The 14,148-nt window shown below is 50.8% G+C and overlaps 2 protein-coding genes across 2 annotated transcripts; both read left to right on the top strand.

The window, feature by feature from the left end:
- Positions 1–1,332: 1,332 nt before the first annotated feature.
- PG994_000248 (uncharacterized protein) lies at positions 1,333–1,602 on the top strand (the record flags this gene model as incomplete). Its single annotated transcript, XM_066851657.1, has 2 exons — positions 1,333–1,442; positions 1,500–1,602. 2 exons carry the CDS (start codon positions 1,333–1,335, stop codon positions 1,600–1,602), a joined length of 213 nt encoding a protein of 70 aa, XP_066722289.1.
- Positions 1,603–9,946: 8,344 nt separating this feature from the next.
- PG994_000247 (uncharacterized protein) lies at positions 9,947–13,833 on the top strand (the record flags this gene model as incomplete). The annotated part of the gene is made up of 7 exons (XM_066851656.1): positions 9,947–10,012; positions 10,090–10,120; positions 10,286–10,495; positions 10,794–11,585; positions 11,645–13,435; positions 13,503–13,636; positions 13,687–13,833. The coding sequence occupies 7 exons, from the start codon at positions 9,947–9,949 to the stop codon at positions 13,831–13,833; spliced, it is 3,171 nt and encodes a 1,056-aa protein (XP_066722288.1).
- Between the last annotated feature and the right edge of the window lie 315 nt (positions 13,834–14,148).

Raw genomic sequence — 14,148 nt, 5'->3', positions numbered from 1 at the left:
GCCACGCCCCTTGGCTAGGATCGACGACAGAACTTACTTGGATCGGAAAGCCTCTTGATCCAGACTACTGCTGTACGAAAATGAAGAAACGTTCTGGAAGCTTTGTTAAGCTTTGGTGGCATCTGCAACCAGGCTTGGCATCAAAAAGACGCAGGGAGCCTTACATTGCTGCATACCGAAGCGGCGCGCTCGGGAATCCCACAATAGATAAGTGTGGCAACGTATGATGGTTCCCTCTAGGCCCCTAGGCCTCCTAGAAAATTCGAATGTCATCCACCATAAACTCGACTAACAGTGCAGTTCTCACGAGCTGCGTGCATAAATCTCTACAGGCAGCAAGCAGGTGGGTTGACTGGCTAGGTTACTGGTTTCCGTGACGATTCGATGGGGTTCGCGATCGGTGTTCCGAGGCCGTGGGTGGACTTGAGCCCGGCTGTTATTCCCGAGGGGGCTTTTGGCTTTGCCTACATGCATCTGACTAACAGCCTTTCTAGAAGCATTGCATCTTGTAGTCAGGTCATTGACAAACATCCACATTGGTGGAAGTTGCCAGTTGATCCCACACAAGAAGCACAGTAAGTGCAAAATCACGCGAGAGTAAACCCCCGAGGAGAAGCGGAGGGCTGGAGTCCCATAGGCTGATTATTTTTGTACAAGCCATATACAGTAACCTCCTGCATGCATGTAGCATGCGACTGTTGTGGCTTTCTTGAACTCGAAGTGTAGAGGGTGGGTGTGAAGGGTCTACAGCGAATGAGAAGCAGGGCGGCGGCGCTGGTGCAACTATGCCCAGAACGGTGACAGTATCGGTCCTACTAGCATTCCCACTCGTGCAGGGCATCCTCGATCCGTCCAGCCTCGCACGCCGGAACGAACATATGTTGCAATACGTTATGTACTGTACGTACTCCACCCTAAACAGATTGGATGGGCACTAATAAATCGCTCATTCCAACTTATGTACGATTCAACTTGTACAGGGTGAGTAATACCGCAGATAAGGGCTTCTCGCGGTTTCTGAGTTGGGGCTCCAGCCGGAGAGAGTGTAAGTGCCACTCGGTAATGATTGGACCTATCTCCAGTTCCCCCTACTTTACGTTGAGGAAGCCGAGCAAGCTCCTTCCACTCTACTCAGACATATAAATCTACGCTACTGTCCCTCACCTTCAACTCTTCTACTCGTCTTCTACATTATCCTCCTGATACCACCGTCGTCGTTCGAGCCTCTTCCGTCTACCTACGTCTACTTGTCTGCAACCAACTCGCAAACCCTTCCACACCTTGAACCAACATCCTTTTTTGGTATAGCAAATACACCCAAACACCTCCAAAATGCCTAACCACAACATCAAGTCCGTCCTCGACACCAAGCCCCTCTCGTTCACTTTGAACACCAAAGGTGGCAAGTGGAAGTGCACTCTTCACTCCAACAGACAAGCTCTGTATGTCCTCCCTCGATGAATATTTCTGTTTCCCGATATTTGTTAACCCTTCTACAGTGAGAAGTCACGCGTTGCCACTGATGCAACTCCCGGCATCAACCGCGCCGACTCTGATGCGTCTATCTCGTCGGCTACAAGCACTACTTCGTCCCACCATTAGAGTTCCTCTGCGCCCAGATCTGCCAAACCTTAACGCGGTGATTGGGTGACGCAACTATCTTACCAATCACCGACTCGGGGACCCCTGGATATCCCCAGTCTTGGCATGAAATTGGAACCCAAACAGCCAGGATGGGTAACGAGCATATATTGGAAAATTATGGCGTCTTCCCCCTTGCCTACCAGCTTCATTACCCAGTGGCTCCCACGCATGTCGAGCACAGTTGGAATCTGCAGACGGGAAAGCTTATCGACGACATTACTTGCTAAGATGGGGGCGTTTTCTCCATCTGTTCCCTGCTTTCCCATGGTATCCCCATCTCGCGGCACCAATCAACGCTCAACGAACGACCACATCCATCAATAAGTCAACTGATATGCATTCTGCGCGACGGAGTTGGAAAAATATCCATTTGTTTATGTAACTAGATAGGTTGGGCGGTATGGATCCTCTCTAGGAAAGGCGGAGACCCGCCTCGGCGTTTCTCTGGTTTTTGTTTCCCACAGCAACATACCGCTTCACTATACTCGGTCTTCTCCAGCCTGCACTACCAAACTAGGTTGGTTACGAGTATCATTCACGCTGACGCAACACAAGTTAATAAAGTAGATATGTTTGCAATGACCTCATCCTCCTAAATGTCTATGCAGATCATCACATAAGTTGACAGTGCCCTCTCTTTATTTATCAAACTGTCGAGGCCCCCGACTATCGGTCTCAGGGCTCGACTAAATGTGTGGATCAATTTTTTTTAGCACGCCCAGTTGACATAGTGATATTCGCAATATGGTCTACCCAAACCGAATGCGGCAACTATAATCGAAGCAAAGGTTCAACAGTAAGCGTGCTCATGACGGAGAAACAGTCGCTCCAACTCGTTCCCCATATCCCCATAACCTCCAAAGCGGAGGTCGGCCCTTTTTGACCAGTTGGCCCTATTACTTCCCAGTAAACTACCGTGCGCACGGGTACAGTCGACGAATCCCGTATGGCCGGCTTCCTGGAAAGAAGTATCGCGGCACTAATCCGGGGTCGTTGGCGCCGACTTGTAATCCCCCGGCTACGGAGTTCAGCTTTCTATTATGCGAGAGTCATGAGCCTGCATTATCTTCCCCCCATTCGCTACCCTATACAAGATATGATATTAATATAATCAGGGTCAGCCCTGTTATTATGTAAATGAGGCGGCGTGGTGGTATTGGAGACTAGCCATCCCCAGATAGATACTATCCCCTTGTTGTCCACTACGAGATAATCTAGAACCGCCGTCTGCGGCCATAAAATGTTGGAACATTAAATTTCAGGTCATTAATCGTAGCGTATAACATGTATTTGCACAATTTTGATGAAGCGCCAGGAACGCTCAGGTCGGGCTATCTTCCCCTGGATTCCCTTCCGGATCTCGCATATCGGGCTGTGAATTTTCGCAGAGTACGACAACCCCTTTCCTCTGCGTGGGGTCTTGTATTGGAACTGTACACGGGTAGCGAACGAAAACAGACGTATACGTCTTGCCACGTCTGCCTTGATATATCTGACGTGGGACCGCGCTGATCAGCACATGCTATTTCCCGGGCAGGGGTGAGCAGAAGACGAAGGGGCTCCGTGTCGACACAAGCAGCGGTGGCTAAGTACGGCTCTTAACAGAGCTGTTCCATCTACCCGTTCTTTGGTGTTTGGCACATCAGATGTCCTTTGTGAGCCACTGGAGGTGCTGGCAGATAGAACGTCGAGCTAGCAGGTAAACCGATACAGGGGTGCAGTATTTCCGTATTAGATCACACCCGTTGGCTCTATTCTTCCTGCATGTCTCGTCAACCCTTAAACCTGTCCATATCTGCACAATGGCCACGTGACTTGCCATAACTCAAGCATATTCTTGTCAAATTATAAGCCTGGGTCAACTGTCGATAACACGCCTCCTCAACGTGTGGTAATCAAGTCAGTACTCCAATGTCCCCCGGGCCATCCGTGAGAGAACGAGGCACGTACGCGGCATGATAGTGCTTGCGCTGGGCCGTTGGTAGGCTGTAGTTGGTTTTCCTATCTGGGCGGAGTGATATGCTGGAGAAAACCTCGATGGTGACTGAATTGGTGCCAGGCCATGCCATCGCAATAGCAGGTGTAAGCCCAGGTTCGAGAAGAGGTTAGGCAAACCGCATTTTTGACTGAAGGCGTTCATCCCCAAGAGTCGCCGTCACCACCCTCGTAGGACCCATTTCAGCGTCAATGCCTTGATGCTTGTCAAATGGACAGGTCTGAAGTCGTGTTTAGGGCGCCTCCTAGAATGCTATGGTGTTCTGGGCAAGACCAACACCGACAAGAAAATATTGACAAAGGAAACCACAAAGACCCTGATTCCTCTCCATCATGTTGATTCTCACTAATGGTGTTATCACATTCGGGGAAGCTGGGCAACTCTTTGCGAACGGGCGACTATGAGATTGTGCCTGTATTTCTTCAGGAGCGTCCCGCGATAGCCAACACTTATCCATATCAGGATGTAGTCATGAGAGATCCCAAAACTGCGCGAGCGCCCTGAGTATGTAAGGAATACCTACATAGTATACCAGACACCTACCTATGAGTCGATGTTGACATCATCTCTAGTGCTGCAACGGCTTCACAAGATGTTCAGCGGAGGAAGTTGACATCCATGGTTTCACAGAAATACTGATGGGACGTGTTCTCTTGCCGTCTTGCCCGGTACGACTGACTCATATCTAGACATTGCAGTCAATGCAGCGAAACTATTGGGGGAGGCTTACAAGCAGTGCTTCAGGCTCAAGCTTCAGCTATACCTTCTCTTATTGGCCTTCATTGTTGCTAACAGCTTTACGGCCTGTTGAGCCAGCTGAATCAACTTCGTCTTACATAGTCGAGCGAAACGGGTGGCAAAGGGGGCAAGTCGGTCGTCTGTTTCCCTTGGCTGAGTGTCTGGTGGTTTCCATCCATAGCATCTATCTCCTGATTGATTGGAATCCAACCATGGGCAAACAACACAGTATTACTGGTCTTACTTTCTGTTTCTTATTGCTTACAAGACTATGCATATCAATGGGTGTAACTACGCCTGTAAAGCGAGTACGGCGTCATGCGCCAGCTTTGGCCGAGCCGTCGAAATCTTGGAGGGATCATAAGGAATGAGTATCGATCGGGAAATGGCATTGACAATAACCACGGGACGGCCCCTACCTAAGTTATTTTGACTCACAGCAGCATCCAGTACCAAGACACGCTGCGACATGAAAAGCTGGCCAACGCCGGTACAGGTAATTAACTGCTTGTATGATCGTGCAGTCAGTAGAGTACATAGCACAGCGTCCGACTCCCACACAAAACCGGGCGAGTTATATTAACCGCAATTGTAGACTGGCACTTCTCGAACAAATCTCACGCCCGCCCCCCTTGGTGCAACCTTGGCTACCACATGCATGTCGCACGTTTTCGCAATAAGTATTCGAGGGCGGCGCGCATATGCACCTACGTTATATATACTTGCGACGCGCCATCTTGGTGTATTTGTTTTGCCGTGTGACATAGACTTTTTCATTTCCCATGACCCGGGCTCCTGTAACTGCCAGGGGCCAAAATACAGACTGCAGCTGCACTGTATATGTATGCATATGCAAGCGTAACGTTTCGCAGAACAAATATGCTCAGGGCGTTGATCTAATCGGAAGAAGAAAGTAACAAAAACATGCTGGCAAGGCAACAATCGCAAGCCTCGACCATCTCCAAACTCTGTTGAGGGACCGATCGTCTAGGGATTCATGTAGGTATGCAGAGTAATGAGCTAGCGGACAACCTGAGTGTTGGAGTAATCGTATATATGCATATACACAAGCAAGAGTTATGATCGAATGGACGGGAGGTTGATATATACCTAGACCCATACGTCCTCTCTAAGAGGTCTTGGCAACTTGGGAAGTGAGATGCATGATCGACCGGCTGGATGACGAGAGGGTGGAGCTTGACGACCGTTTTCGTGTGTGGAGTCGCAGTTAGGGGGTGCCCCGGATACTGTCGAGATTAAGACTGAAAATGTCCGACGTATCAATTGGATCGCTGAAACTCCTGCCACTCGCCTGTTTCCCCGTCTCCTTGTTGTAGGGTGAGAGCCCATGGCTTTACTGTACTTAAGAAGCAATCCCCATAATCTACAAATTGATACAAATTGTATCCAAGTATCTCTCCTAACACAAGGAAGGGGCCGGAGAACCTTGTGTGATGGGTTCTTCCTGTTTTGTATGTTCCGGAGTTCCCGTCGTGTGTGACGTTCCCGTATCCCTGGGATCCTCAGATCATCGACTTGGGTTGATCTACATACCTCCTGTGCGCGTTGCAGAAAGCCACGGTCAGGGGCACGAGGACTGAAGCCAGGAGTGACAAGCCAGTACTATAAAAGTAAACTGGAAATATATCCCAGTGTTGTACCCGACATGCATACCTTGCTCCGGGGAAGCAAGATACGGATCAGAATATCAAGCGAGCTTGTACGTACATTTTTAAGTGGTTTTGCTTTTGGTTCGAGCACTGTCGGCACCACGTTTCGAATTGCACCTTGAACCCAGGCACCTTGAATCTAGCCATGAGATGGCAACTACTTACTGATGAGCTGAATGTAGTGGCATATGCACGAGTAGCGTAGCTTGGAGCTAATATCGATGCGGTGCTAATATGGTCGAGCTCATTTCAACGAGACGAGGAGACGAATATCCGATATGCCGGAAGACAGGTCTCATGCGACTGATCCTCAAAGGACAGTTTGCTGCGGCGGACGCTCCCGCAGCAGGAAGCTGTCGAGGAAGTCTTTCTATTGATTGGAATGCACTTATCCAAAAGCTGGTGCCGTACAGGGCTGATTTTTCGCCTTTCAGTAGACTTATGTACAGCCGCGATTCATCTTGGCATATGGTGACACTCGTCCATCCAACATTGACAGAGTCTTGGTAATTGAAAGTAAGATGGGATCTCCACAGTATCTCTTGCTACGACAGCATAATGTACGAACCAAGTATGTGCATATGCAGGTCGCTGCGGGTCTACCAGTTTCTCTCGAATTGTTTGGTAAATTGGATTGTAATGACGGCAGCGAGCAGGCGAGTCGGCGTGCACCTCGGCCTGCGTAATGAGAAGCCCTTCACTGATAAGTCGATGATTATGAAGATGAAGATGAACGGGACTGAGGAGCTTGCTGAGCCACATCTACACACCCATACACTGTGCAGGTGTACTAATAAGGTTAACAAGGTCGGAATAACAAAATAGGAGTTGTTTCGATGTTCGGCAGAGTAGTGGGACTGTCTAGATGAAACAGTTGGGGTCCCTGGTTCTTTTTCGCGGATGCGCCCACTCCTGCACTCCTGCTTGTCCCTTGCCAGACAGGCACCAGGCACAGAACCCGAGAATGGGATGAAGACAGGACTCAGGGGAGCGCAAGGTGCCAGATAAGGGGCGCCAGACAGCTAACAGACAACCTTCCCGACTCAGCGGATTCATCATTCTTAGAGTTGCTGTATACTACCGTCCTGTCACTCAACTGACAAGCAGCGGACCCTTTAATTTGGTATAGCGCACGCGATGAAGCCACCAAAAACGCCAGCGAAGCCATCTTTGGCTGGCTGCAGCGCCGATCGTAGGGTCCAGATGCAGGGCCTATGTTAGGTTAGAACAGTGGTAGGGGCCATCTAGTGGTTGGTGGCTGCACAGCACAGCAGCAGCACCAGATCAGAGGCCCACATGCAGAACAACGGTATGGAGATGTATGTATGTGCGTGCTTGTAGTTTCTCCCATCACCAACATTGGCAATTGGAAGTGTTCGACGCGGCCTGCAGCTGAGCTGATGAAATTGAATGGAGCGAAGGATGCCGATTACATACATGCTTGGTCTTTGTTTCAATCCACAGGCATGCTATAAATACACACGAATTCGCAGATGAGCACAGCCACTATGCGAGCCACGTCTGCAACGGTTAGATCACATCGAAATTGTAGCGGTCAGAGGGTTGATGATGTGCCTCTTACGAATTGTCGTATGGCGGTGAAATGGAGGAAGTGTCAGGATCTGTCACTGTCATTGAACGGAGAATTCTTCATCTGGTTCTGGTCTTGCGTAAGGTTTGAGCCTGATGTTAATGTAGCACTTTTATTACTCCGTAAAGAGTGTCATCTTGCTACTTGATTATCAATCATGATGGCATCGCCCACCGGCATCATCTAGAGGCAGGGAGGCGCCCTTCGGCGCGCTTATTTGCGAAGACTATCTTTACATGTAATTACTTCAGTGGGAGAGGATAAAAATTTAAGGGGCTTGACGAGCAGAGGGGCCACCTTCCAATTCTTGTGTATGCCTTCGGATCGGAGTTCCAAGTGAAGCAGGACAACATGAGTATACATAACGATGCTGATTGCAGATGATGAAGTAATCAATACGCCAGCCTGCCAGGAAGTTCCAGTGCAACCCGCCAAGGTCGGATACCACCACTGCCAGGCATGAGCGTTACAATGTAACGTCTGGAATTGAATACCCTAATACCCTGGCTTTTTCGTCCGACCAAGGCCATTGGCTCGCTAATGCATTTTACGTTTCAGCCTTTGCGAAAGCTGAGTTGCGGCTTTCCAACCCGGCCTCCTGCTTCCAACGCTTGAAGCTGATACACTGATTTTCCAAAGTCGAAATAACATCACTGTTGGGCGGTACGCGGTAGATGGTACTTGCCATCTACAGCGAAGGCCAAACAAACCAATGCCTGGCCTTGACATCTGCCGGGTACCCTACATGTCTGTTGAAGGTTGGGTTTGAGAGATGAGGCTGAGCCTTGCTGTGAACAAGCACCCTTACTCGGGTCTGATCCGAAGTTTTTGGATGGTGATGACTCCCGTCAACTACACAAATCCGATGTTTGTATTTGTTATACCTACCTAGTGCTTAAATCATCAAACTCTCGGGACGGAATCCCACATACCTACACTGCATATATATGGTTATCATCAACGCGCACAAACTCGACAAGCCCTCATGCCCCCACGATCTGTAGGTGTTAGTGTGCTGCTGCAGGACTTACACTCACTCTCGCAGCTCGCTGGCTCGGCCCCGTCTGGCGTCTGTCAGGGGCAGCATTGGGCCATGGGCCCAGAGCCAGGGTGAGAGGTGGCGCTAGAAACTGAAGCGCAACGCTAACCACTGTCGGCTCTAGCCTGCTAACGCCCCCCTCACCCTCACTGAGTGTGCTGCAGACCTCGATTGCTACAGGCTGCTTGCTGGCATGGATTGGATTGGATGCAATTCGACCGCCGTCAATGTTCATTGTTGTACAGTCGAACTCGACTAGACCGACACTGTGCTTTTCTAGTCCCTTCCCACTTTCTGTTTTCGAGCCTGTTTGGAAGTTCCGAACACACCCCCCCCTTCAAGGCAGGCCCTCCCCCCCCCTATTATCACAGTAAAGTAAAAGAAGTAGGTTAGGTTGCTAGGCTTTAGACGCAAGGCAAAAGACGAGACGGGCAGGAGAGGCGCAACGACGACATTGGCCGCCCCCCCCTTCGAGAAATACATGCACCTCTCTTTTCCTCCCACACACACACATCACGGACAAAACAATCTGTCTATTAATTGCATCAAGTGGGATCCTCCCTCTCGCCCGGGGACCATGATAGTGGAAGCTGTTCGCTAGAAGGCCCGCGCACATTATTATACTACGTGTCTGTCTCTCCGTGTTTCCTTGTTTCACGTCTATCTGTCTTTGAACAAGCGACAAAATATACGGTTGCTGCTCAAGACTAGATTCGGTGCGCCTCCCTTATACATTACTCCCCGGATACAAGCGCATTTGCCTCAGCTGTCCCGTCGAGTCAGTCTCCGTCAACATCAACAACGACGACGCACAGGCACGACTCCTTTGCCAGACACTTTAGGTTGGGGTTCGTGGCTGTTCCCTCCTTGGATCGACACCGTGCGTCCGACCACTGGGACTGAAGTTCAGAGGAGAGTGAGATCAGATCTTGCCCGGCCCAGGCTTTTTTTTGATTTGGCTAAACTTTCGACGGTGCCTTGCCAAAAGGATCCCAAGCTTGCTACCGAGCCGCCAACCTCAGCCTTTCAATTTCTCCCGCTGTAACTGCTGTTGCATCATCGCCGGCGCGGCGTTGATACTTACCCCTGGGGCAATTGTTCATGTTCCCATAGCTGCCACCCGCCTCACCCACCTTGCGATACCTACCAACCTACTCGCCCGGCCGCCTTGGCCTTCGACCTGTCGTATGCGACCACACCGCTGCCAAGTAGCGATCGATTGCCCGTAAAACCTGCCGACTCGTGTGCGGCCTCTATCCGAATTGAATATGGACGAATATCTGGAAAGCCAGCTGGAGGGCGAGGAAAACTTCCCCTGCAAGGGCTGTGGTGAGGTAAGGAGATATACTCAAGGGCAACGACGCCACCAACGATATTCACACTTTCGGGTGCTAATTGTGTTCAAACTTAGATACTCGAGGAGGGCAAAGCGTTTGAGCTGGGTAAGTCTCCATATACAAGAGCTTCTATACCCATATCTGCACTGAGTAGTGCCTCCTCTGCCGGTCTTTGACCACCTCGTCCACTTATCTTCTTGTCTTGAGCAATGACGTCCCTTTTCAGTACATCTAACATTCGACTGGATGGTGCTGACGATGTTGACATAGCCGGCAACCGATGGCATCTGAACTGTTTCCGTTGCAACACCTGCGGCACGCTCCTCGATTCCGATGCAAACTTGTTGCTTCTCGGAGATGGCTCCCTTATTTGTAACAACTGCACCTACAGCTGCAGTGCCTGCGGCAACAAGATTGAGGATCTTGCCATTCTCACTGGTGACCAAGCATTCTGTGCTACCTGCTTTCGATGTCGAAACTGTAAGAGGAAGATCGAGAATCTGCGGTACGCCAGGACCTCGCAGGGTATATTCTGCATGAGCTGTCATGAATCCTTGATGGCAAGGAGGAGGAAAAAATCGAAAGTTGCAGCCCAGAATAAAGCGCGAGAAAAAGACGGTTCGCCCATGATAGTAGACAAGAGTCTCCCTGCGCTTCCCCCAAATGCCATACCCAATGGTGCTTTCTCCAACGATCGAGTAGATCCCGACTCCGACAATACTCCAACAGAGCTATCCCCCGCGGCCTCGACCGACATATCACCAACATGATTCATCAGGCTCGAGGAACAGCTCAAGGCCAGCTCGATCACCTGAGCGGCGCGCGGAGCACTCGAAGGAACCCTCGCTTTCTCTTCCTTCGAACACCTACCGTAACAACCGCAACTCGTCTCACTTCATGGGCCGTGAGTCTAACCATGCGACTGGGGACGACCATGATTTCTTTATCCCTGTGGCCTTGGACCCGAGTCCTATCCCATCCGAGACACCGCAGTCGACCAGAGAGGTTTCTGCTCCAGACCATGGCAGACAGTCGAGAGAGAAGGACTATTTCAGCATTTCAAGAGACGGCCAAAAGCCAGACAGGAAGGGAGAATCTCAAACATCAACTCCGCATATTGCCTTCCAGGAGAAGGCACGAGCGCCCTCCTCTGATTACGACAGTCCGCCTGCGAAGGATTTGGGTAGAAAGTTATCCAAGTCGTCTAGGAATGATGAACGGTCTCGAAAGCCGGCGAACGAGAAGTCCCAGTCTGAAGGGTTCAAATTGCAGGATGCCCCGAAGAGCAAGAAAGCCAACACCCGTACTGATTCCCAATCGGGCAGCGTACAGGAATCAAGTAGAGGGCGGCACAGTGAAAGCCCAGGCAGGACAGACAAAGCTATTGCAGATGCGTCTCAGCTGCTGTCGCAGACGGTCGACCAGTCTGGAACGTCTCGCAGCTCTCATGAGTCGCGATCTAGGGACGAGGACGAGATTCGGTCAATGGATTCTTCCCTTGGGCCATCGAGCATGGCTCGACCCATTGCGCGCAAGGAAGTGCCGCAAACTGGGCCAAAGATGGGCAATGGTATGTACTCCCTGTGGAAAGCGAAACGGTCTCGGGCATATGCAGCTAACATTCATCAGGCAACGGTAATCTTGCACCGATGTCGAGATCCATGGGAGGCGAAGATCATACGCAACCTTCACGGCCTAGCGCAGAGCACAAGTTGAGTGATACATATATGGCCCCACGAGCGCCTCCGTTGCCTCCTACGCATGCCGGTGGTAAGGAATCCGTCACTTCTTTGCCGGAAGTGAGCGAGAACAAGACATCACCCAAGCTTCCGAGATGGAGCTCCGGCGGGGAGTTCACGATGGAGGAAGACATGGCGCGCATCCTTGGAACGGACGAGGGCTCATCGTCTATCTTGCGCCGAGTGTCGAATGCGGTGCGCCATGGAAGAACCAACAGCGCAGAACAAAGCGGTGCCATGGGTCGTATGGGTCATACGCGCAGTGTCAGTGAGTCAACACGTGCAACTACGTCGCCTCACTGGCCTAAAACGCCGATTCTGGAGGATTCATTGAATGGCCATCATGACACAACGAGTCCAGTTTCGATGTCGACAACCGATAATCCGGCTTTGCTGAAACGGCGACTGCGCAATTCGGAAAACCGGGTTGCAGAACTGGAACGCCAATTCACCAGTGAAAAAGATCTAAAAACTATCAACCAGAAGTTGGAAGAGAAGCGAAAGACGGTTTCGGTACTGGACACACAGACGGAGATTATGATTCGCCAGTTAGAAGTGTTGGCTGGTTATGTGGAAAAGGCCAAAGATACGGGACACCCAGTGGACCTTGGGGACTTGGAGGAGTCGGCCATTAAAGAGTTCGTCCAGAAGCTGGAGAAGCTCAAACAATCCATGTCTGCCACGCTGGAACAGCTTCACTCCGAACGCGATGAGCTGGTCGACGAAAAGAACAAAGCCGTCGCCGACCGAGATCGAGCATTATTGGAGTTTGAGCAGCTGTCCTCCAAGAACGCCCAATTAGCCGACATGAACAACGATCTCACCCACCAAATTCAGGAGAGATTCAAGAATCATTCGAACCCACAGGATGTCCGGTCCCCGATGAATGGCCTAGGAATTTACAACCAGCACAAGGGCGGCTCGTCGAACCACTCTGTGAGCCTCGACAACGCTAGCATGCAAACTGGCACTACCTTGATACCAGATCAGGAGGAACCTATCGTCGAGCAGGGCCCGACAGTCGTCAACATTCGCAAGGGCAAGGTACAAAAATTCAGTTGGAAGAAGGGCTCCAAGGCCATGGCCCAGAACATTGCCAAGGGTGTCAACAGGACGGTGGGCGCTCTGCAGCAACCTGAACGTCGCGACCAGCAGGGATTGAACATCGAGAACATTGGCCTACCGTACAACATGACCCATGTCCAGGTCGAGTCTCCGGTGGCTCAAGTTCCGCCGCCTGCCAACGGTCAACCTAGACAAGGGCCCGACGCTGCCCGCCAGGGCTTCTTTAATTTCAACAAGAAGACCAACACCATGCCCAAGAATATGGCAGCCATGAACTCCTCACAACATACTATTGCGGAGGCTGCGTCTGTTCTTTTCGGTTCTGAGCTTTCTGAAAGAGCCGACTTTGAGCGAAGGCAGATTCCCTGTGTTGTCACCCGTTGCATCGAGGAGGTCGAGCTCCGTGGTATGGACACGGAAGGTATCTACCGAAAGACCGGTGGTAACTCCCAGGTGAAGATGGTCCAGGATGGTTTCAACACGACTGAAAACTTTGACATCTCCGACCCCGACATCGACATCACTGCTGTCACCAGCGTGCTGAAACAATACTTCAGAAAGCTTCCTACTCCTCTTTTAACCTACGACGTCTACGATCGCGTCCTGGAAACCAATTGTACGCACCATCCCGCTCCACTCCAGTTGCTTGTATTTTAGTTACATTGTACTGACCTGTTCCATAGCCTTTGCGACCAACGAAGAAAAGTATGACCATCTACGGAAGACGTTCAACGCCCTGCCACAGAAGCATCGCGACTGTCTCGAGTTCCTTATGTTCCATCTTGCACGTGTAGCCAAACGTGAGCGGGAGAACCTCGTGAGTACTATTCTATTGCTCGTGTCAGCATTCGTTAACCAGAAAAATAGATGTCACCCAAGAACCTTGCCGTCGTCTTCGCACCTACTATTATGAGGGACAGGACGATCGAGCGCGAGATGACCGACATGCACGCCAAGAACCTCGCCGTTCAGTTCATTATCGAGAATAGCCACATCATCTTCTCAGAGGATTGAAAAGTCTGCTAGCATCTTGCCCAAACCGGCGACCTTGTACATAACTCACCCTTGACGATGGAAGCTGTCCCTGGGCGGATCGGTTACCTCACGTCATGATCATGACAGCGGGAGGCCAGGCCCGCGAGGTGACCTCCCGGCCCTCCCCCTTTTATGATATCATATAGCCCTTTCTCTCGGATAGCCGATCAGAAAGGACACCTCTACCTCCCATCGTTGGATCAGATTCTCTTCTTTTCAGGAATGCTCTCTGCTACAGCTGTCCACTTGTTGGCGTCATGGAAGTTTAATATCCTTGCAAGCAGTGCCGTTATT

The sequence above is a fragment of the Apiospora phragmitis genome, assembly GCF_038363925.1.
Source record: "Apiospora phragmitis strain CBS 135458 chromosome Unknown utg000001l:1.0-2902119.0:1.0-2906034.0, whole genome shotgun sequence".
In the NCBI taxonomy this organism is placed as follows: domain Eukaryota; kingdom Fungi; phylum Ascomycota; class Sordariomycetes; order Amphisphaeriales; family Apiosporaceae; genus Apiospora; species Apiospora phragmitis.
This window is presented reverse-complemented; position numbering and strand designations above follow the sequence as displayed.